Source organism: Argentina anserina, chromosome 2, assembly GCF_933775445.1.
Source record: "Argentina anserina chromosome 2, drPotAnse1.1, whole genome shotgun sequence".
In the NCBI taxonomy this organism is placed as follows: domain Eukaryota; kingdom Viridiplantae; phylum Streptophyta; class Magnoliopsida; order Rosales; family Rosaceae; genus Argentina; species Argentina anserina.
Window position 1 is genome coordinate 22983699 of NC_065873.1, and position 24288 is coordinate 23007986.

At 37.0% G+C, this 24288-nt stretch overlaps 4 protein-coding genes across 6 annotated transcripts; 1 reads left to right on the forward strand and 3 right to left on the reverse strand.

Moving 5' to 3' along the window:
* Positions 1 to 8001: 8001 nt before the first annotated feature.
* LOC126782323 (pentatricopeptide repeat-containing protein At1g77405-like) lies at positions 8002 to 9335 on the reverse strand. The gene is given in 4 exon segments (XM_050507540.1): positions 8002 to 8240; positions 8243 to 8440; positions 8443 to 8662; positions 8664 to 9335. Coding segments are annotated over 4 exon segments (1329 nt in total).
* Positions 9336 to 9951: 616 nt separating this feature from the next.
* LOC126782329 (uncharacterized) lies at positions 9952 to 10864 on the reverse strand. Its single transcript, XM_050507549.1, has one exon. It carries the CDS (start codon positions 10819 to 10821, stop codon positions 10246 to 10248), a length of 576 nt encoding a protein of 191 aa, XP_050363506.1. The 5' UTR covers positions 10822 to 10864; the 3' UTR covers positions 9952 to 10245.
* Positions 10865 to 11990: 1126 nt separating this feature from the next.
* LOC126782325 (replication factor C subunit 4) lies at positions 11991 to 15486 on the reverse strand. Of its 3 annotated transcripts, none has more exons than XM_050507544.1 (12): positions 15353 to 15486; positions 15198 to 15276; positions 15044 to 15123; positions 14611 to 14733; positions 14434 to 14503; positions 14277 to 14350; positions 13769 to 13889; positions 13599 to 13661; positions 13368 to 13427; positions 12701 to 12814; positions 12529 to 12612; positions 11991 to 12318 (listed from the first exon to the last, which is right to left on the reverse strand). In XM_050507544.1, exons 1-12 carry the CDS (start codon positions 15394 to 15396, stop codon positions 12223 to 12225), a joined length of 1008 nt encoding a protein of 335 aa, XP_050363501.1. In that variant the 5' UTR covers positions 15397 to 15486; the 3' UTR covers positions 11991 to 12222. The 3 variants fall into 3 exon arrangements, with proteins under 3 accessions (XP_050363501.1, XP_050363502.1, XP_050363500.1); XM_050507543.1 differs by having other exon boundaries at positions 11993 to 12318; positions 12701 to 12826; XM_050507545.1 differs by lacking the exon at positions 13368 to 13427 and having other exon boundaries at positions 11992 to 12318; positions 12701 to 12826.
* A 1194-nt stretch (positions 15487 to 16680) lies between these two features.
* Positions 16681 to 21530, forward strand: LOC126782316 (cyclin-A1-4-like). The gene is made up of 12 exons (XM_050507535.1): positions 16681 to 16785; positions 16888 to 17115; positions 18106 to 18505; positions 18672 to 18808; positions 19384 to 19476; positions 19738 to 19871; positions 20026 to 20101; positions 20212 to 20288; positions 20379 to 20415; positions 20661 to 20810; positions 20900 to 21034; positions 21197 to 21530. Exons 2-12 carry the CDS (start codon positions 16912 to 16914, stop codon positions 21266 to 21268), a joined length of 1515 nt encoding a protein of 504 aa, XP_050363492.1. The 5' UTR covers positions 16681 to 16785; positions 16888 to 16911; the 3' UTR covers positions 21269 to 21530.
* Positions 21531 to 24288: the final 2758 nt, after the last annotated feature.

The window sequence follows — 24288 nt, forward strand, 5'->3', positions numbered from 1 at the left end:
GTTATACATCTCAAATTATTAGAGTGAAATATATCCATACACCACAAACAAATTATAATTTACACACCCTCTTTCATTTTTCCGTAATAATTTTTATAAAAACAAATAAACATGTCACTAAACGACAAAATGTATATTATCATACATAATTTTCATGAAGATTTGAAGATGTTGGAAAGCTGGCCGGCCGGTAAGTTGGTGTCTATTGTTTTCCAGATCAAATGACGAAATCTTATACTCTCTTAATTTACTTCATATCATGTGCATGTGATATTGCATGGTGCAAAAATAGTAAGATGTAATTGTAAGTTTCATGCTTTAAAGTTCAAACAATACTTATTACATCGCACCCATGTTATTTCCATTTTCTTATCTATCTAGGTCACCATCATAGAAAGAATAATAACTATCTTACTAAAATACAAGATCATGGTATGATACAAAGTAACAAAAAGGTACAGAAACTAGCTACTATCCATTAAAATTGTTACAGGAAAATTAACTCACTTTTACCTACTATGTACTACTAGAAATTACGCAATTCATGAAAAATTACGTTATACCCTAGTCTATAAAAGTACTAAATTTTTGGAAGCGAAGCTAGCGTTCGCCAAATGCAACACATACATATCTGGGAATCTAGTACAATACGGCACAACGTAATCTATGTCTCGTTAATAAGTAGCTAGCATTTAGCTGGTAAGAGAGTAGTGCCTCGTTTTTGATCTTGTCACTCAGAAGACCACTCAACGAAGTCAAGAAATGCGCTGTCTCATTAGAGCATCTATGGTACCAGGACGGCAGGACATGGATCCTCTCTGAGCAAGAATTCCCTCCTGAGCTAAAATGGATGATGACACGTGGCTAATGATATCTAATGGTTCACAATAGTCCCACGTAGTGATTTTCATCCTTCGCGTTTTCACGAGTTCAGTCTCCCCCTCTCTCATATGTTCTTGTTTACTGGTATGCTGGGCTCCCTCTCTCTCTCCACCTTGTCCACCTTTGATTGCATTCTCTAAATCCAATTGCGTATGAACTGTAGCAGAGCATCTCCTCCTTTCCTCTCATCTCTCTATTACGAAATCACCAGCAACTTTGCTTGAGATTAGAATCATTAGATGCTGATGTTGCAGAATATTATTATGGTTTGTAAAATTCCATCTGATCTGGGTTAATCAAATTTTGAGTCGTTGTTTGCTATAATACCCAGTACCCATCCAATTCTTTTCTCTTCTCAAAAACCTTTATTTTCATATTATTTCCTTTTCACTTTTCAGATTCAGCTCCAACCTCCTCACTAAAAGAAAAAATACATATCCCATAATCCAGCAACTCCAGAGCCCATTTGACAAAAACTCCAAGCTGATCCCTCCCATCTTCTTGCAGAGATCTACCAAACCTCACTACTCCCCACCAACTAAATCAAGTGGAAATTTTTAAGGGGTGCTCTTCATTTTTCTCAAATTTCAATACATTTGGTTACATGATGATTAACTGTGAAAGATAGAGAGAAAAAGAAGAGAATTGAAAAAAGGAAGGAGATCGACCAAAAAGAAGAAAGGAACGGGAGGAAAAGAAGAATTGAAGTGGAAACTTGATCCAATGGCTTACAATCTTTTTGGACACGTGTCGCAATCCTGAAAAAGATCAGGAAGGTCAACTGAAAATCTTGCTCAGGAGAAGATCCGGATCCATGGTACCAACCATGAGTCCATGACATAGTCCGACCATCTATTGCAAAACTAGTAGGAGGTTACTGTGACAGAACAACTAATAGTCTAATACCATAAACAATAAGCAACTAACACCACAACTTAAGGCACCAAAGCTCACCAACAAAGGACCAAGATTCTTGGATTTTTTAGTACCATTTCCGTCAACATAATTAACTCTTCATTTTTAATGATTCGTTCATCTAAAATATATATATGTACGTAGTGACAATCCTCCCCATGACTTCATAAAATATAGATTTTCAAATAGTAACTTGCTATAGAGAAATGGACACCACGGTGGTCATCAGTGGAAGCCATTCATTTGGAATTTAGTACAAGGTAGTGAATATTACTTGTGGCACTGCGTAGTATCGATCACTAGTATCTCAGAAATGCAGTTTGCCAGAGAGCATGCATGCCCAGTGTAGCCAGAAACATAAATTAAGAGGATCAAAGTTAATGAGTTTTACAATTGTATGATGAGAGAAAGATCCCAACTCTAAATTAATAAAAACTTAATGGGAAGGATAATCTTTTCGTATAAAAATGAAATGAAATTGAAAACATTACATATACTAGTTTACAATACACAAACTGAATAGGAAAAAACAATTGTAAAATCAATATATATATATACAATATTATAGATTAATCAATTAATGATGGTAACAAATCAATTATATATATCAATACAAATATCTGTGTAAGTAGTTTTTTTATTTTTTTCCTAATAAGTGAGTGTCGTTTTAGTTTTGAGGCACTTTGGTTATTGGTTCTTTTAGATTCACGCCATGATTTGTCAATATAGAGACAACTAAAATTAATTTTTAAGTTTAATTGTTTCATATGAGTTTTTTTTTTCTCGAAGTCTTATGGAGGATATTCCATGTTCATGTAGACTTTCATATTTTCTAAAATATGACATTATATTAAAAAAATGATGGTAACAAATCTAAAAATAGTTGAAAATTGGGTCAAAACCCAGGTCCTCTGGTCCTAGTGTTGCTACGGGCATGTGCATGCTCACTGCTATTTCCACCATCACCTCATTAATTTTGTCAATGGACAAGACATGATCCATGCCTTCATCTTAAAGATTCCGAAGTTTCGTATCTATCCGGCCGAATAGGAAGGGCATCAATCTCTCTCCTTAATAAATAGGACTGATTATAAAAGGATTAGTTTACTCTAGATGATTGCTGTGATCAGACCTTCAAATAAAAATTTACTTAATTAATAGATTTAATTCGGAGTTTAGTAAATGATGTCGATGGACGAGGGTCAATGTAAATTAAGGCTTACATCAATTCTATACTTAATAGCGTATCTGTGGAATTCAGTAGAGGCGCCTAAACTCACGAATAATCGAGTTTTGATCGAATATATCTAAGACATGGAGCTCAAGTTACCTCGTTTACAATTGATCTCTCGTACATTAACGACACGATATTAGTCTTATGCTATTAAATAAACCTGCTATTTTAAGATAAAGTCCTACTTCTATTAATGGATTGCTTTAATGTAACCACTACGTACGATCCCTGCCGTCATCAATATTTATGGATGGAGATTCAATATTGAAGTGATTTTCAGACCTGTTGTCTCGTTCATCTTGTAGTTTACCTGCGCAAGAGCATCATTACATACGAGGGATGATTGAGTTAGAACAAACAACCAATTAAACAGATCAATGGAGATTAATAAGATAGCTTTGGCAAAGTCTCGATCGACATGCATGAGCTAGCAGATGGACATGCAAGCAATTAACTTTGGTAAAAGTTTCTTTACTTATCAATTAAAAGCAGCAGGTAGATGATTCGCGAATATATACATGGTTTAGGAAGAGGAGTTGTTAGGAATTCGATCATCATGGATTACACGCTGTTGAGGAGTTCTTTAATAAAGAAGAAATAACATTAGGAATTAATTATGTTTATTATGCCCTATAAGAACCCTGCCATCTACAGTACGCAGAAACTTTTTTTTTTCCCGCATTTAAGAAATTGCAAAACCGAACCTATATATGCTTTTCCAGTCTACACGGATCGTTTATGCAAAGTTTCAACTTAATTGGATATAATACTAACAATAGTAAACTTATGCACTAATGGATTTTTTTTTGGTTAGTAATAAAATCTATTCTACTATACACTATTTGATGACAATTGTCACCTTATAGTTCACTAAACATTAGGGCCAGACATCTGAATTTCGGTTTGGGTTTGTAACAAATTCATATCCAATCCAAATTAATTGGTTTTTCATTTTATCCACATATATCTGAATTTTAGAGATCTTGATCCGGATGTTCAACCAATCCGAATTTTTGGATTGGTCTAGATCAGTTTCGGTTAAAACCCAAATGAATTTGAAGTCTATAAACTCAAATTTAAAGATATATCAAACAATTCAATTATCTAAACACTATAGACATACAAATTTTAAACATATATCTAAAGAATAAGTTTGTTACCATATTATGAAATTCATTATTGTAATCATAAGTTCAAACTTTTATTTATTAACCAATAATGAAGTGTCATGTATATTAAAAACAATATATTTGTAATTGAAGTAAATTATGATCATTTTTTTTTCGGATGGTTTAAAAGACGGATCCGTATCCAGTTCGATTATAACCAGATCGATCGGACCAGTTTTCTTTATTTTTTTAACCTAAATATTTATGATTAGTTATCCGATTAAGAAAATCTGAAGATCGATTTCAGTTATTTACCCGGCCCTACTAAACATCACATCCTCATTCTGTCATATATAATATTGTAAAGCAATCATAATGTCAAGAGGTCAAAGAGGCATGGAACTGGCAATGCTATAAATGTGGAAGGCACAACTCATAAGCTAATAAACTGCAGCAGTCTATATATTGTGTGACCCATGCAGCTCGATCATTTCTTTCAAATTTTAATCAGCAAATTATACATATGCAGACAGAACAAGGATCTTATCTATGTTAAAACTTAAAACTAGCTATCATCCAGGGGCGGATCTAGGCTTCTTTAGGGGTGACTCAAGCATCTCCATTGGTCAAGACAAGAAAAAAAATTAGGTTTTAAATCTTTTGATTTTGAGATTCTCTTTAGCGAAAACATCCAAAAATAACCGACTCTACTCATTTGTTTCCCTTCTATACTTTACTTTTTTCTTCCTCAATAGTGTATCTTCAGCCAAGTATCTCTTATTCTAAAATGCTAGATAGGTAGATATTACATCGCTAATCTATTCAATTGTGTATTAATTGTGTTGTGTTAGATTTTGACCATATACATAGTTTTTTCTATAATATATATAAATATTTTTTTTCAATGGTTATAGGTGTCATTTGGACTAAATTGATAAATTTGAGTCCAAACCGAAGCGTTCGAAAAAAAATTCTTCATGGTTTCAAAGAAATGTTCAGTCTACATTTCTCAAAAAAAAAAAAATTCTAGTCTACAATTCCAAATCTGAATCATTTTCATTTCTTATCTTTCCGAAGCTTTATTGATCAATCACGATCTTTAATTTAGTTTTCATTGATCAGTCTTTAACCTTTCAAACCGCTAATAGAATGTTCTTGTAAATGATTTTGGATTACGATATGCTATATGAATATTTGATTGGTTAATTTATCTTATTTGTATATATGCATTAGAAGAGTAAGCCTCATTACATTTACCGACTAAGTATATTGATTTTGATTTCAATTAGTAAAATTTCTTCACTATCTTTTTATAGTTAAGTTCAAGCATCTCTAATGATCCAATCCTAGATCCGCCACTGCTATCATCTTCTATATTATTGCGTATAAATTTTAAGTCGAAATGACCGCCTTGTGGCCCCAGCTTGAACATTAGTTTTTGTCGTCGTTGTTGTTGATAGCTAACATTAGATTTTTGTTTTTGCGTAAATTAAATATACACGTACCAATTCGCATTGTACAGGAGTGCAAAATGCATAAAAATATAATTAGATGAATTAGATTAAGAAACAAACCAAGTATAAATGTACAATATATGCTACTTTTTCTCTCGAGTCAAAATCTACCAATTAGCGCAATGAATCAATTCAAATCAACTCGGAGAATATAACTAGTTACAGTCTCAAATACCCTTGTCGACTCGTTGGTGAACATTGAGTGCAAGTTATTTTCGGAGAGAGCAGAACGACAGAACATAGCAAAGCCAGCCGACTACCAAAACAACATGCAAGCTATATAAGCCTATCAATAGCTTGTCAAATCTCTGGCGCAGCCACCCGGTCAAAACTCAAAACGCCGACGATAATGATACACACACCCATCATGATTCAAATCACTATGTGTGTAGATATATGGATACATCATAGGAGATATTTTGAAGATGATATATGTGTGTGTGTGCGCGCCTAAGTTACTAATTTTGAAATATTACAGGGTGGGATTAGCGATCATAATTCATATACCTTTGTTTGAGATAATGTAAACTAATAAATGATGAAGCTAAAACAATATAATACTTAGACAATCAAATAAGTCTTGGGTTAGTTAAAGAGTGAACGTCAGCCATTTCTTAAAATTCAGCATGATCGAGTAGGCAGTGGCGATGGTTCAAGTACGTACGTAATACTCTCTAATTTAATTGTCTGGCATAGTTGAGGATAATACCAATCAGCTGTCTGCAACTTCCAATTGAATTAAGAGAACTTGATAAAGTATGCAGTTATGCACAAGTTGGAGGTTGATGTATTGAACAAGAGGAAGAGGATACGGTACTAGGTGGTCATGAATTTTTTCAAGATAGGCTAGGACTATGATACGCTAAATTTGAGAATCGGTATCCTTCATCTTATTCTAAAATGTAAAAACTACTTAAACTTGGTATTATCGTGCATGACAATTACTCTAATTAAGAATTAAGAAAATTGAGTCAACCATTATCGGTCACAAATGTCTTAATTTGTTTCTGATGTTCTGAGATGGAGGCGTCACTAACAAAGTCAGGACGGAGAGGATACCGCCATACCGGAACTCTAATTAACCTGGACGTATGAGATGATACGTTTCACACTAGCTGAACCATGCAACGTACTAACAATTGTTTATTTGTGTTAAGGTTAAGACATGAACTAGAATCATAGTCACGTACTGATTCTAAATTATGCATTTAGTTTTTGTGGGATGAAGCATGGTGTAGTGATCCAGTTCATGATCACGTCAATGTTTATAGTAAATCCACAGCTCACATGCAAATCACACAGCCAAAATTCTTAGTATGCGAGTCTTGCAGTGTATTCACCAAATTAAAGTCTTGCAGTGTAGTTCATCGCTCCAATCGCCATTCCTGATCGGAGCTGAAATACAAGACTTACACTTTGAGCATTGTGGCTTACATTTCCAGTAGTTAAGCATTTACCTAGACATAGCAGCTAGAGTTTTTTATTCTCATTTGGAGATAAGTAGATAACTAATTGGCTTTCCGATAACACCCAAGTGGCTCCTTAATTTGTTAGGCAACTAAAACATCATTGCATACGAGTGGACCTGTAGCTAGAATTGATTTCTTCTAATGCTGTATTAAGAGGTAGGAAAGGATCTGTACTGGGCAGGCTTGGGTCGTATGCTAGTTCACTGTATTTGCCGGCCGGGTCCTCTATAGGACCTCGTGCTAACATTTTTCATTGTTGTATTAACGCAGTTGATGCCTATGTGGCCACGTATCTTGCTTAAACTGGGAATTCACTACATGGCCAAAAGCAGACCGATTTCCTCTAATATACATAGATACATAGAAGTGATCGATCAACTGTGAACTGTTCGTATTGACTGAAAATGACAGAAATCCCAGAATCATGTTGCCTATCTTACATAATCAAAAAAATATGTTGCCCGTCTTAATGGCAGCTCAACTAATTATAAAATGATGACAATGATCAGAAATAGGTTGACATATAGCAAATCCAACTGCTTGATGGTGAATGAAAATTGCTTCATACTAGATACATCATGCGAATCAAACAATTACTACACAAATTTATAACAGGAGGACAAGGATCACTAATAAATAATGTTATATCAGTTACTCTTTGAGATGAGATTTTCGTATGCCAAACCAAAGGAAGTGCATGAATTTCATGTTTAGTACCTTCATTTGTAACCAAAGAGGTGCAGCCGCACATTTGAGTACATGTACATAGCCTTGGCTGCTCAGTAACAAACATGAGAACTCCATCAGGGACTCTTGCCATCCGCAGGTCTTGATTGTTCTTACAGATTATTAGAGCATAACCTCTCTTAAGAAAATGATCAAGTTTCCACCACGCTATCATACCCTTTTCGAGTCATTATGGGTTTTACCTTCATTATGTGCTTGTATCTCCTCTGCATACCGTCTTCCATTCTTTTTCGCAGGCTATCATCAAGCATATTGACCTCTCCAGCTGAACTCAGTGCATTACAAACTAAGCTATAAGTATATTCTCTAGGTATTGACCCTCCATCAACCAACTCAACAAGAATATCCCGGGCCTCTGTAACCCTTCCCCCTCACACAAGGCATGAATAATTGGAGTATAAGAACTTGACGTAGCTATTCCATGTTTCATATTCTGCATTCTTCTTAACATATCCACAGCCTTATCAATCTCATTAACAGCAGCATAGTACCTAATAAACGAATCATAAGTGACCCGGTTGGGGGTACAATCCCTCTTCTTCATATCCTCAAACAACTCCAACGCCCTCAAGTCTTGCAGCAACCATTGATCAAAGCATTGTAAGTGACAACATCCGGAACAAACCCTCTAAAGACCATATTCCGAAACATATGATTGGCTTCCCACAACCGCCTCCTTGTAGCCTTCCTACACCCAGTCTCCAACCCATATCTACAATAAGAGCTTAACAAAATCGTAAACGTATCCGGGGGGCACCTAAACCCCGGCAGCTCCATCTGCTCCAGCAGAAACCCGGGCCTTCTTGAAATTTTCAACTCTACAAAGCGCGTAGATAATAGTATTGTAAGCATACACATCCGGTTTGCAATGAAACTGCTTCATTCTATAGAAAGCCGCCAATGCCTCATTGACCAAGCCCTCTTCTCCTAGGCATTTCATCAAACAGGTCATGGACTGTGTCGTAACAAGAGCGCTTCCGGCTTCGCCGCAGCTTCTCTTTGACATGTCTTTGAGAAAATCCCAGAGGGCCTTCAACCGATTGGCCTTAGCCAAAAATAGAGCCATGTCTCTGCAGGTTCGCTCATTATGGCGAAACCCGAAATGGGTTTCGACCCAGTAGTAAAAGTCGAGGGCTTTGTCGACTCCGAGATTGACCTTGTTGAGGTCTCTGTGGGCAGCTGGGCCGAGAAGGAGGATGTCATTGTGAAACTTATATGTTTCTTCCCGGAGGTTGCGTTGTGTTAATGGAGCGCGGTGGCGGAAGCCGGCTTGGCGGCCGATGGAGCGAGGGGAGTGGAAGAAGAATCTGGGGATGGAGGTTAGGACTTGGGAGACTGAGTCGGTTGTCCATGGTTGAGTTGAAAGTGAGGGGTTTGGGTCGAAAGGTTGGTTTTTGAGCATGGCGGTGAGGACTTGGTTCACTAGAGATGCGTAAATGCGGTTCAGAGGTTTAGAGGGGTTCATGGTTTACATTTTTTGGAGGGAGATTAAGATGGGATGAGATGCAAAATGAGTTATGTGAGGGGTCGAGGCTACGCATGCTGCCATTGTTGGAGTTGATGGGAGATTGGGAGGGAAGGCAGTAGCAGGTGTCTGAAATTTGAAACATGGGACGTTATGAAGGACGATGGGTTTGGTTTAGGTAACAGCCCGTCCTTGTTGGGTTAGTTTTGTAGTTTCATACTATTTTGGGCTTTTGGTCACAATTGAGATTCATGTGGATATCAAAAATCGGATTCATTTGCTTCATGGAAAACACGTTTAAATTCATAGACTTAGAATGATCTAGTAAAAATTTATCCTCATTGCAAACGTACATGCATTCTAATATGGGAAAATCTAATTGTTTTCAAATCACACAAGTTTGGGCGAGTTTTACCTGGTTGCATTATATTAGTTTGTAATTTCAAGCCTTGCAATAATGAATTGAATATCATGATTGGGTAATTTGAAGTTTGTGACCTACTGATACAAATTAAACAATTTCACACCCATGTATTGTATGATCCCCAATTCAGGGGATTTTGCCATCATCAAATGGAGACTATACTCCCTTTTAGAAGAAAAATCAGAGAGCAGATCATGAAAAAGCATATTCACATTTATTTCCTTCTGAACTTATGTAGTAGTGATACTTCAACCCTTCCTTTTTCCACACTACATTTCAAGATCCTCAAGCACTAATAGAATCTTGTCAGTTGACTAACTACAATTCTACAAAGTGGAAAATCAAACAAATACGTAAAAAGATAAGAAAATGCTTTTACTACAAGCAAGCAAGAAAGCAAAAAGTGGCCATGCTGCTTCAGAAGTACAACACAAGAACACGACTGTGAATAAACCTCTTGATCAATCAAAGGCATGCAAAAACTTGCTAAAAGAGTCCGAACCCTGCCCACTCTGCGTCACTTACGGGTCGCGGGGACGACTGGTAGGACGAGAAAGACGACATCGACGAGGGTGAGTCACGGAACGACGAAAGCAGCGACTTCCGGGAAGAAACTGACCACCGAGCCAGTGTTTCAAGGTCAGAGCTGCAGTCGGGTTCCGACTTCAGTGAGGGTTCAGGCACCGTTCTTGCACTACCACTCTTCCCCTTTTTCCCACTTATCGTTCTCCTTAGCAGAGGAGACAAGAAGCACCCGCGCGACGAAACAATCTCTGGTCTCCGGGCAAGATTATTCGGCTGCTCAAACCGCCACCGATCTGAACGCGTCCGGCTAGGAGTGCCCCAACGAAACGACCGGGTCTGTGGCTCCGGTGGTGGCACAAACACGGACCCGGATGGTGGCGGTTTTAGCCGACTAAGATTGTATTCACAAGGTTGTTGTTGTTGTTGTGGTGGTGGTGGTGGTTGCTTTTGGTGTTGGACTTTGGGTACTCCTGGGCGGATTTCCCATTGAAATGGGACTGCTCCTGGTTTTGTGAAATCATAATCATCAATCCCCATTGTTGTTGCAGTGTGACACTAGAACGGTGAAAGGGTTTATATAGAAAGTGAGGGAGAAAATTCAAAGGTTGGACCCGGCGAGATTAAAGGGAAATCAAGTGGGTGGGTCGGCCGCTAGTACTATATAGATTGGTAACTCAACCATGGTCTATAAAATTTTCTTTGAAAATTTCAATCATTCAATGAAGGACAACCATGTGGTTTGGGAGTGCAACAACGGGTTAAGACCATAACGTTTTTTGGTCCCATGATGGGGATTTTAGATGTGACATTTGCTAGTTGAGCTGTTGAGAGTAGAAAAAAGGCACTAAAAGTTGAAGTCATGTGTGCTAAGTGACTAGTTTTAGTGCTTATGTGATTTATTTGTCTAGCGTATTTGGAGGGTGATTAGATTGTGACGTACAAGAGTGTGCTTGAGACTAAAGGAGTCGAGGCCTTCAGAAGTATTCTACACTTCGGATAAGGAAGACAAGGGCGTGAGAGACGATTTCGAACTCTGATATTTCGAGTGCGACAGAAATGTCGATCATCATCGATATAACACTTATTAGTCCCTATAGGTATGAACAATTTATAAACTGAACAAAACAAAAAAATGACAATATGATCGGTGGTGGACATGAATACCTAAATTCATCACTAAAGCGTATAACCCCTAACCAATGTCACTCATTATCACAAACACAAAACCTGCTACTAGGGGAGCCGCCTCATTAGTCATTACCTCACTAGAGTTATGCACCCTACGCAAATAGCAAATGGGCGTATTTGGAGACATGCAATTTATGATTCTAAGCTTAAATGAATTACATACGGTAGCATGTACGGATTGGACTTATAGATACGATACTCGTATTCTTCATTGATCACACGCAACAACAGAAAGTTATGAACCTAATAATACTGCACACCGATAATACATTACGGCACGGGTTACACAGTTTCCCCAAGTAAGCTGCCAACTTCGGAAGGATCTCCTGCTCGTGAATTCAAATAAGTTTGAGCTCCATTCACGGAGTTTTGTCCAGAGCAGAACTCTCAACTCTCAAGCGTGTCCTTTTCTCAAATCCAAGTATAACTCGAGCCAGCAGTCTTTTAGTCTCAAAGATGGGACAAAAAGTATATATAGTACTCTAATGTTGGGTTCATTATGTCAACGTGAAAGAGACTCGATCATATTGTTTTCTTAATCATAATCATGTAAGATTAACGGTAAACCACTTACCATGTCTCCCATGCTCACTGCTTAATCCAATAAACTATTTCGCATGTTAAGAGATAATAAACATTAGCTAGTGTTCTGTCTATTTCACAAAATCATGTTCCAGCAGAAAGATATTCGAAGACTAGTTTCTCACATAGAGAATGATACAGCTGCAACCGAGTTCTGAAATGATATGCTTAAGAGAATTCTTCTTGCATGTTACAGATAGCTCGAATTGTGCTGCTTGCAACATCCAGCAGCTGCAAGTACTCGTCACTACCATCAACAAGACGCTGCAAATAACCAGGGCCAGACATAAATCTTTGCACAATAGAGCCTTGCCTTGCATGTATCGTTCTAATCAAAGTTCTGAAAGTGGAGTTGATTGTGAAATGTGAAGAGACCCATCATTTTAATTAACAGGCTGGATTCAGCCTAGACTGAAGTCAAAACTAACTTGTGACAATGGACATGCATTAAAACCTTATATATACCATAGTTACCTTATCAGCTTCGCCCAATTTCCTGCAGATTCTAGCCTTCTGTTCATCTGATACGTCATCTGCTCCAACCACAATCTCAAACAACTAGAAAAAATATTCTATTAGTGTTCATATTTATATGTTAAGCAATAAGAACTCAAAGATCACACAATTAAAAGAGAAAACATGGAACCTGTGAGAACATCTGAGAGACTGGGTATCCTTCTGCAATTACATTGTTGACTTCCTTGTTTGCCAAATCAAAGTTGCCACTTCTGCAAGCAGCAAAAAATGAATTGACAACCTCCTGCGGAATTACCTAAGGCAAAATGAAATATCAGATATTTGGACAAGAAGACTTTGATGTAAGACTAAAAATATAAGTGTTGGTCTGTTTCATGTTAAATCCTAGGAAGGGCTATTTCCTGTTTCAGCACTAAACCCAGAGATTCCCATCCATAGGCCACGCCTATTTCCTGTTTCAGCACTAAACCCAGAGATTCCCATCCATAGGCCACGCCTATTGTACCGATGTAATAGCACTAAATTTAATTGGATTAATGGCTAAAAGCGTGAAACACTAGCCATTAGGATTTGGATTAGTATTAGGAAAAGGAAGAAGAAGAGGAGGAGGAGGAGGAGGAGGACTTTTGGTGCTTATCTTGCAGAACAATGTCTTATTCCAAACTTTCTCGAATTTGTAATCAAATAAGTAGTTGAGCAGGGATGCAACTTCAACCATTAAAACACCTATCTTTTCAGAAATAGTCCTTGCCATTTTGCACTACAACATCATGATCGACCCTAACCGTAAATGACAACAAAGGAGCAAGTATAAAACCATCATGTCCTGTACTTACCCCGGAGACACTAATTAGGTCCTTTGAAGTAATGGAAGACCCAAATAAGCGAGCAGCAGACTGCAGTATTCCAAAGTACAATTTAGATATGCAGCAACTTTGAATGTCGAAATTCAATGGCCAATGACACTTAGCCAAATAATAGATCATTGGTGATTACAGATTTAATTCGTGCAAAAAAAAAAATCAATTAGGAAGAATAAAATTCTTTGTTGATCAAACACCATTTACCTGCAAATATGTGATAGCTCGACGAAGATCTCCTTGTGAGATAGAACTTAGTGTTGACAGAGCCTACAACATCAATAGCTCTTTTTATTAACATAATGTCAAAACCTAAAACAGATGCAAAGACCCAAATTCTCAACCAGCCACCATAATATTAGCAATGATATGCATACCTCTGGCTCCAGGGCGAGTCCTTCTTCTTGGCAAATGTGTTGTACACGGGTGATCATTATATCCTCTGAAAGTGGCTTAAATCTGAACTTTGCACACCTCGATGCAAGTGGCTCTATGATCCTACAAATATAGCCATACACATCAGCGAGCAGCAACACCTATCCTTCGTTCATATAAATTCCAATATCACGAAAAAAGATAAAGACAATATGTGAAGCCTCTCTCATGATGCAAATTTTGCTTTCTTCAGATGAGTGCTATACAGCAACAGCTAATTGCCTCTCTCAATATACTTTAACAAATTCTTTCCGGACAATTTGATGAAGATGATAAAATGACCAATACAATTGCATACATATCTCTCCAACCAAACCCAAATCCTTCAAATGTATGTTATCACCCCACCCTCAAATGATATGAATAATCATAATTGCAAGTAAAAGCAAGAATATAAAAACAAACCTCTATAACCAAAATCAAACAAAGAAATGATTAAAGAAGGTGTACCTGCTGATATAATTACATATAAAGAAGAATCTAGTGACTTTGGAGTAAGTTTCCATTGTACGTCTTAAAGCATTCTGCATAATGGAATGTGTGAGACGCCAAAACTTTTTACAGGGAGAAAAAAAAAAACTAGGTGAGGAAGTTTTGGCAAGCAGACCTGAGCATCTTCTGTCATTGAATCCGCCTCATCAAGAATAATGACCTTAAATGGTGGACAAGGGTAGCTCCTGAAGCAGTGAAGAAAGAGAGCATAAATGCTTAAGGAATGGAAAAGAAGAATACACATAAACTAGAAAAAGAGGATATAATAGCTGATATAATATGAGGCATATACCCCTGGCGTGGTTTGGAAGCCACAGCAAAAGCAGCAAAGTTCTTGATCTTTGTCCTAACAACACTGATCCCACGTTCGTCACTTGCATTGAGCTCCAAAACTCTATCTTTGTAGAGTTCAGGTCTGCAAAGAGAGTGTTGCTAAAATTCAAAACAAAACAACACCAACCAACAAGATTCAACTATCCAAATTTGAAACCCTGAGTAAAACGATAAAGAAAACACAACATTCACATCGATACTCCCACATAAGCACATAAACAAACACCCTCAAAACAACAAAATCACATCTTGCAATGATCAAAGTCCAACCCTAACATGTACTGTCTCAGTAACCCATGTCATTAGTTCATATATCACAGCAATTTGGGGAAAACAAGTTTACACGACTAAGAAGCATGCAATCCTATTTATTCAAGTTCATGGAGTCTGACCCGAAAAGCTGGCGGCAGATGGCGAGAGCGGTGGTGGTTTTTCCGGTGCCGGGAGGGCCATAGAACAGCATATGCGGACACTGAAAATCCCCCAGAACAATTGATGACACAAATTCCATGAAAAAATAGCAGAAGGGTTGAAGTGTAGAGTTACATTTGAGGTCTCTAGGGTGTTGGTGAGGACACGGACCACCTCATCCTGCTGAGCGACATCCTTCACTTGCTTCGGCCGACTGAAACCACCAAAATCAAACAATCAAATGAGACTAAAAGAATGAAATTAAAGAGGACTTAGATGGGGAGCCGTACTATTTTTCGACCCATGGCTGGGAGCTCTGAACCAGTGGCGCCATCGACCTCTCTCTCCCGCGTGAAACCTCAGTAGGGCTTTTTTTTTTCCCGCTTTGCTTTGGTGTTTGTGAAAGAAGGGAAGAATAGATCCAAAATAGGTCAAGCACTCAAGCCTAGACTGTTGGTCCAGTTCGGGTTGTGTGATAATTTAATTTAGTTTTACTATCTTTATTCATATCATAATTCATAAGAGAGGGTTTCATATTTTCATAACTATTTGAGTGCAGCTTTTTATTCAAATATATATCGAGGTAGTGAACAACATGGATATACTCACTCTTGGATTTTAAGGACATTGTCACTAAAATCATGAAGTTTATGAGTTTTTACATTATTATATTTATACTTAACATATAAATTGATACTTCAACACAACTTTATGTAGTTCACTTTATGATAGGAGTTTACATACCCGTGGAATACACATTGATGCCTGAACAAACTCAAGCTTGTAAACTACATCCTCATGTTTGATGACCGAAGTGGCATATCAGTGCTTACTGTCTACTTTTATTTAGAATTTAATGTTTTTGTACACTGGATAAATGACACCTCAAACAAAAACAGTTTTGTCATATTCAAAATATCCATATTTTTCTTCATGTTTAAACCTAACCAACTTATGACAAATTATTAATTTATCATATATTAAGTCTATTAGCTTACTCCAATATCTTAAAAGTCGTGTTTTAAGTATATATAGCTATATTAAGAAATGAAGATTAAGACTAAGTTTTAGTGTTGAGACTATTATGTAGAATTTAGTCATATAAAGAGCACGGTGTCATGCAAAAGGGATCGAACCCAATCTCATGCTTCCAAAGAATTAGAATGTCATGATAACAAAAGGTTTGTTTAAATGGATTGCATTTCTAAACGATTAATCCAAAAATCTTTGTATTGCATAACCTTTTCCATTCAGAAAAATAAAATATTTATATAAACTATCATCCTGCCAAGTGCTTAACTCAAGAACTAAGCTTTGATTTTACATAAAAAAAATTATATTGTATTTAAATAGAGCGTTGTTAACGACCGTTGCTAAATGTATCCAACAAATATATAAATATAGTCTAAAAACAAATTACGGTGCCATTAATAATCTCATCAGTTACGTCCAAAAGTCAACGTCATTACCCTGATATTAATGACAAAATTACTACCGCCATACACGTACGGTCTAGATTTAATTACAGAAAAATAACGGCCGAGATCTCTTTACAGCCCTCAAGTCCGTACGTTTTTCCCGCCCAGAAAGAAAACCCCCTCTTGAGTCTCGTCTGAAAACCACTCCCAGAATTTCAATCCCAAAACAAAAACAAAAGAAAGAAGCAAAATCCCTCAAGAAAACCCGACCCGTAAACCCATCACCCCCGGCGAAATCCACCAAGGTCCGACCCGATTTCCTCCCCCAAATCCCTCCTCCATTTCCCTCAATTCTCCAATCACTTTCTTGATTTAGAAACTAATCACCAACTCGTTCTTTCTTGCAGAGTAATCGGGTTAGGGTTTTGAAAATGTCGACCCGTAACCGGCGTCCATCGCCGTCGCTGTCTTCGTCCTCCGGTAATCGTGCGCCAATTCCGCAGAATCCGAACAAGAAGGCCACGGCGGCGAAGCCTCAAGTGGCGAAGAAACGAACCGCTCTGTGTGACGTCACCAACCAAAGAAATGGGTCTCAAATCGGTTCACGGAGTTCTGCTTCTTCTTCGAAGCCTATGGTGCGTCACTGTGTCTGTGTTCCTGTTTAATTTACTGTGTGGTAATCTATGATTTTAGTGGGTAATTGTTGTTTTAATCTGGGTTTTGCTATTTTTAGGTCATTCCTTTCCTCTTTTACTTTCTTGAAATCATGAATTTCTTGGAGTATTAATTGAAGTTGAATCTTGAATATTGATGCATATTTAAACCAGTAATTTATGCTTGTTCACTTGTTTCTGGGTATGGGTAAATTGAAGTGAACTAGGGTTGAAAACTTGAAATTCAATTTGGGGCTATTCGATTAGCTTCAAGCTTTTACTGTGTTGGTAATGTGTTTTCACTTTAAGTATCATATATTCAAGAGGAGCTATGTCTATAGGAATAGTAATTGACTGGTTTCTGTATTAGATCAAAATGCAGATGGGACATGCAGGGAATGTACATGTTCATATTTGTAGTTTCTTGATTCGTAAGATTAGTGGCACGTTCAGTTTGAATTATCCTGGTTTATCATTGTGAACTAGTATAGGTTTGGCGGGGCAATTTATGATGGCAACTATTATGTGATCATATAGTTTCTAGTTGTAGATAAAAAATTTATGCTATTTATTTTAGTCAGCTACACATTTATTTAGCACTTATGAATTTCCCTTGTTAGAATCATAACAAGACGTAGTGATTGATCTTTAATCTCCTATCCAATGAGTGTATATTTCACTTGTTTCAGTAGTTTTCTGACTTGTTTCAAATGATAGTAGTCACTATGTTTTATTGAGAGATAATTCTATATTTTCTTGAGCTCATTTCATATAAAAGGGTGCTATGGGTTTTGAAATTTTCATGAGAAGCTAGTGGAATGGTTATATCAACTTTTTTATTCGTTCTATTGTCACAGTAAGCATTTTGATCTTCCATTTTGTATTGACTGCACCCGAAGTCTTTAAAGGTGTATTGATGAGTATTATTATTATTTTGGAGAAAAAGATTAACTATGTTTTTCTCATATGAAGGTGCCATGTACAACAAAAGTTGTGAAGACAAAGAAGGAAACATCTAGTTTCATTAGTAATCATGGGATCTCAGGGAATGTTTTGCCTGAATCACTCAGTTCAAAGTCAAGCATCTTGGTTCCGTATGGTGACACATCAGTTTCAGGAACTCTCAAGCCTACTGAAAAAATTGCCACTAACCATTTTCCCAGTAGCATATTACACACTCTCAGAAGGAAGGATGTCTCTCCAAGCAGATCAGTTAGTGGTTCAGTTTCGTTGGATGAGAGCATGTCTACTTCCAATTCTTTGAAGAGTCCAGAATTTGACTATATTGACAGTGAGGACATTTCTGAAGTCAAATCTATTGAGAAGAAAACAATAAACAGCCTCTACACTACCGACATCCCACAAATAGAAGGTCTTCCCTGCTCCTTCTATCGCTATAGGTTATCTTATCTGCTTTAGTTCAGGATCTTCCTCCATTCAAACTGTCAAAAGTGACTTGGTGTACATCATGACAGCTAGTTAATCAAGCAATTAATACTGACCGGCCTTTCCATATATCTTTCAAATCCTTATTTCAGGAACTATTCAAAAGAGAGATATATTTACAGATGCGGTGACAGGAGAAGAAATCATTGATATCGATGACAATCTTTCAGACCCACAGTTCTGTGCAACCATTGCTTCTGATATATACAAGTACTTGCTTGAATCTGAGGTGTGACATTGACTCTTAAGTAATGAATGTTATTTATCTATGTAAATATTACTACTGATTTTGTAAATTTCTCCATTTATTTTCACTTTTCATTGTCGTGCTGATTGTCTCGATCTTTATCTATATAATATAGTATATGATGCTATAACTGCACAATTCTTAGGGTGTTGCTGATTGCAGCTTTTTGCAAAAGTTGTTTTGTAGTCGCACAAAATTTTCACCTGTCGGTATTCTATACACTAATCGTATAAATGTCTTAAGAGCCAATGTTTCACAACCATAATCCCGTACTTCTGTTGGTTACCCCACGTTTTTTTTTTTTGAGAATGTAGTTTCTCATGGGTTTGTAGTGGCAATAAAAACTTATTATTTATCTCTATTTTCTCATATAGTTTGAACCAAATTTGAAAGCTGCATATTGCTCTAAATGCACAAAGGATTTTGCTGCATGTATTAAGATATCAAAAGAGAATCAATCTTATTTGGTTATCTGTCCCATTTAATTTTTTTTTTGTCTACTATCACTCTCCTCTCATCTTCTGAGTCATCTGATTGTTCAGCTTCTCGGGTTTCAGGTAAATAGAAGGCCATCAATGGACTATATGGAAACAGTGCAGAACGACATTGATGCTAGAATGCGGGCTGTTCTAATTGATTGGCTAGTGGAGGTAAATTATGGTGTGATGATGATATTGCGAGGCTGATGCTATATAATACAAAATTATGCCGTCTCCGCTAACCCTTTTTCTAGTTTATGTTTATAGTCTATAAAGCATTACATATCTTTGTTTTCTCCAAACCAAGTGTCAAACTGTCAATAGTGGGTGTTTTCTTGCATTATTAAAAAGTCTCATTGCCAATATCTTTGAACACTGTTTGGTTGTGCATATTTTCCTTGATTGGTATCTTGACCTCTGATGAATTTATAGGTTGCCGAAGAATTCAGGCTGATACCAGACACACTATTCCTTGCTGTCAACTATGTAGATCGTTATCTTTCGGGCAATGCGATGAAAAAGCAAAGATTGCAACTGCTGGGTGTCGCCTGCATGATGATTGCAGCGTAAGATCCTAAGTTGTTTCTTATTTATGGAACAATTTTTCTTTTTGAATGATCTGCATCTCCTTGGCTATATATATGTGTGTGTGTGTGGGTGTGTGTGTAGCAAGAGTTCTGGTCGTATGTAATGAACTGAAATGAATGTCAACTTTTCCAGTAAATACGAGGAGATTCATGTTCCAGAGGTGGATGAGTTCTGTTACATTACGGACAATACATACTTCAAAGACGAGGTAGGTAATCTTTCTTTTTGTTGTTGTTGTTGTAGTTCTTGATGCTATTTCAGTTGGTTGATTGACTTGATTCTATATTTTGCAAGTCCTGAGCTATATGATTCATGCAGGTTTTGCAAATGGAATCTGATGTGTTGAATCATTTGAAGTTTGAAATGGCAGCTCCAACAGCTATGTGCTTTCTGAGGTCATCTCTAGCTTTGTAAACTATCAGTCAAACTGGAAGTTTATTTCTGTTTGTATGGATGTTGATTTCTGGTCTATGACAATTCTGCAGGCGGTTTTGTTCAGTTGCTGAAAGAACCAGCTGTGAGGTATACATCTCTGACCTGGCTGCCTTTTCTTGTTTAGTTTTTTGTACACTAATATTTGGGTCCTTACATATTTGGGTCAAAATGTCAAATTGACTTTCAGTTTCTTTGTGACGGTCAATCTGTCATTTATGAAAGCAGATACTTGTTCCTGGGCTGCTGATATATATGATGCATTTTTATTTATGTTCCCCAATTTTTGATATCAAAACAATGCTGATGCATCCCCAACCTACAACCCTTTGTAGGTACCACCAGTGATGTTCCAGTGCTTGGCCCACTACATTGCAGAGTTGTCTCTTCTAGAATACTGCATGCTTGGCTTTGCCCCATCGCTGATTGCTGCTTCTGCTACTTTCTTGGCCAAATATATACTCTCTCCTTTACAGAAGCCTTGGGTATGCATAAAAGTATTTGTCAGATTATATTTCTTGCCAAGACATTTTATTCCCTCGTGCTTGACATGGAATTCGGTTTCTGTCTCCAGAATTCTACATTAAGACATTACACAACCTACCGAGCCTCTGATTTGTGTGATTGTGTTAAAGTGCTGCATCACCTATGTTGTAATGGCAGTGGTTCTAACTTAGCTGCAGTTCGCGAGAAGTATTGTCAACACAAGGTAAGAACAATCCCTCCCTCTCTCTCTCTCTCTCTCTCTCTCTTTCTTTCTCTGAAGTAACAAAGATATAATAGCTGCACGTATGGGTCTTCTGAAATTCATAAGAACTTATATTCATGTCCAAATGGCATGTTCTAATCTGAGACATTCTTTCCACCTTAGTACAAGTTTGTGGCCAAGAAGTACTGCCCTCCGTCAATACCTCCAGAGTTCTTCCACCACCCGAGCAACTAGAAGTACAAGTTCACAGTTCGATGTATGTTGCTTTTTGTGGAGTTGCTGAGGCTCATTCCGGTCACTCCCTACGCATATTTGATTGCAAGTTGCTGCTGTGAGATAATCAGTTAGCTCTGATTTGTATAGTTCTTCAGAACTCACCAGAAGTTGGCCTTGTACAAAGATTGTCTGCGCTGCAATTGTTGTTGTATAGATACTTTGGTCCACACTATAAGAGATACATAGTCAGAAACCTTACCTATACATGCTTTTAAACCTTGTCCAACGACAAAAGATTTGTATATGCTTAAAGATCGTTATCAAGTGTTCTATCGGACGGACCGAAGGAGTAGACTCCATGGAGTGTTTAGATAAGGGATTTTGAGGTTCTAATGAATTTAAAAGTGAAGGGATTTGGAAGTGAATGGATTTCAAAATGAATGGACTTTGGGGATGGATTATTAAAATGACATGTTTTGGTCTTTTTTTTTAAATATAAAAGTGATTTAAACTTGGGATCTTGTAACATATTTATTTTATTTTAACAATGTTAAATTTTTTTTTTACTTTTGTTGTATTACTATCATAAGTAATTAAATTGAAGAACTCATATTCATAGTTAGAATTTAACATCAAGAGTAAACTATGGCACATTTGCCATATCTCTTTGTTCTTGATGCGTTGTTGAGCTCGATACTTTCGATAGTCAGCAAACACATTCATCGCTAGTCGATCACGAAATGCAGTCCACTCATTAATAGCTTCAACAGTTCTAACCTCATCTTCATTGATTTCTATTGGCCTCAACACCAACTTACGATCAACTAAATTTAAAATCTACAACTCTTCAGCTTCTAACAAAGGATCAGTATGCTTCTATGAAGTTGTGTTACACACAACAAGCATTGAGGATTTCGTAGACTATGTTAGTATTGAGCTCAGTTTACATAAGATGTGTGTAAATCAATGGAGTTTATTTCACACTTTACATGACTCAGTAGGAGGATTGAATTGAGAACAAAGTAATTGTCAACTGAAGAAAAACTAATAAAAGCTATGCCATGGACTTCCTTCTCCATTTCTTTCTAAAATTAGATTAGACCAGAAAACAAAATTCGCGTATAATCTCACAATACGTTGGAAATGAGCAAAGGAGCATTTTGTATCAATTTCTTTCTCATTCAAACTTCATGTTACAGTAGAATTTAGACGGGTCTAATAGTGTGTCTCAACATAATGTTGACCAAAATCCGCAACAATGTATTATGAGATTGTTTAAGCAACTACCAAGCTACTCTGGCAACAAACACATGTGACGACAATGTCGAGGACATCTCCAGCAAGTACCTAGGATGGGGTGTGACCAAGGAGTTTCTTGAGCTTCTTTTGGATGATCAGATGCCCTTGGAATAAGTACTCTACAACTATATTAAGCACATGTGTTAAAGGAGTAGCAAGTCCAATTAAGAAAATCAAATTTTAACTTTGGCAAATCAAAGAGAGACATAAGTCATAGAACTAGTGCAGCATGATCACAAAACATAATACTGGAGATTCCAACTAAAGCGCTGGAACTACAAAATGAGCATGGATACATATTGATTGATTGACAAGCAGAAGTTACAAGCCACCGGCTTGCATACATATCAAGGTATTTAAATTGGATCACAATCAACCTGGGATGAGAAGGAAATCCAGAAACGACTTATGCAGTTAGACAGTGTCCTTCCAATTGGAACATTATCCAATTTTAGAATCTAGACAGGGATTAAACAAACTTTGTTCTCCTCTCATACGGAAGTAACATCCTTCTTTTGTTAACAAATTTCGCCTTATTCTTCTTTTGTTAACAATCTAGACCTAGAGCTTTAAGCCCAGAAACCCCATAGCTAAAGTCTACGCACACTGTAAGTAGCAACTCTATTATGAAAATAGTCATTCCCATTTGAAGATACAAGTCTTTGTCTTCACCAATTTGTTCACTCATTAAAGAGCTATTTTGACTACTTACAATATTCATTATTACAGCCTAAACCAACCAACTCCTAGTGTTTCTCCTCCATCTCTATATTTTTCATCTCCTATAGCAAAACCATCCTTACATAAGATCAGGGCATGAGAAGTTTTCTGGTCCATAAACTGCTCATAACTAGATTGAAATTTCAAGGTTACAAGCAACAAATTATGCACAGATAAATTGATGATTAACTCATAAGCTACAGACCCTTTCTACCACAACCCTCAAAACTCATAACAAGTTATGTACCTCATAATCAAAACCCAGAATCTAGAACAAGACTGAAGAACACATAAGATAAATCGCCTAAATTGGAGATCTGAACACGCCAAATTCATCGATAGAACCCTAGATTACAAAGAGAAACACAAGCCCATGAGTATAGAACAAACCTGAGAAGAAGCGATTGATGGAGATGAAATCGCAATAAATTAAGCTCGTTTCGGTGGCTTGTGGAATTTCAAAGTGACACCTCTCGAAGTGGAATTCAGAAAAGGGACTCTCCTTCGTTAAAATCCCTCGATATATCCTCTCTCAAAATCGCGGGTCATTGATAATCATTTCTATATTTTTGCCAAACGAGGGACACGTGGGAAGAGATTTTAAAGCCTCTTATAAATGTCATCTCCCTCCTTGAAATACCTTACCCAAACACACCCTAGAGTAGGCATGATGCTACTTGGTAGTTTGTAGCTGGATTTTGGAGTAAACTTCAAAATTATTTTTGAGATTTTACTCGTTGAGTCTACAATTTCACTACAATCCCAAGTAACCTATTAGTGTCTCTTATAAAGAAACATAAATGACTTATGTGTAACGACAAAGGAAAACAAGTAATGAGTAATGAAAAAATCATAACAGTACATAAGGGAGATTGGAAGAAATATATGTGTAAATATTAAGAATAGTAAACTTAAATATAGGTTTTACATACCGATTAAGTGTGACATCGGATAAACATGAAATCTCTTAAAATAAAATCAAGTAGTCAGATCCCTGGCACAGAGCTTTTGAATTTTTT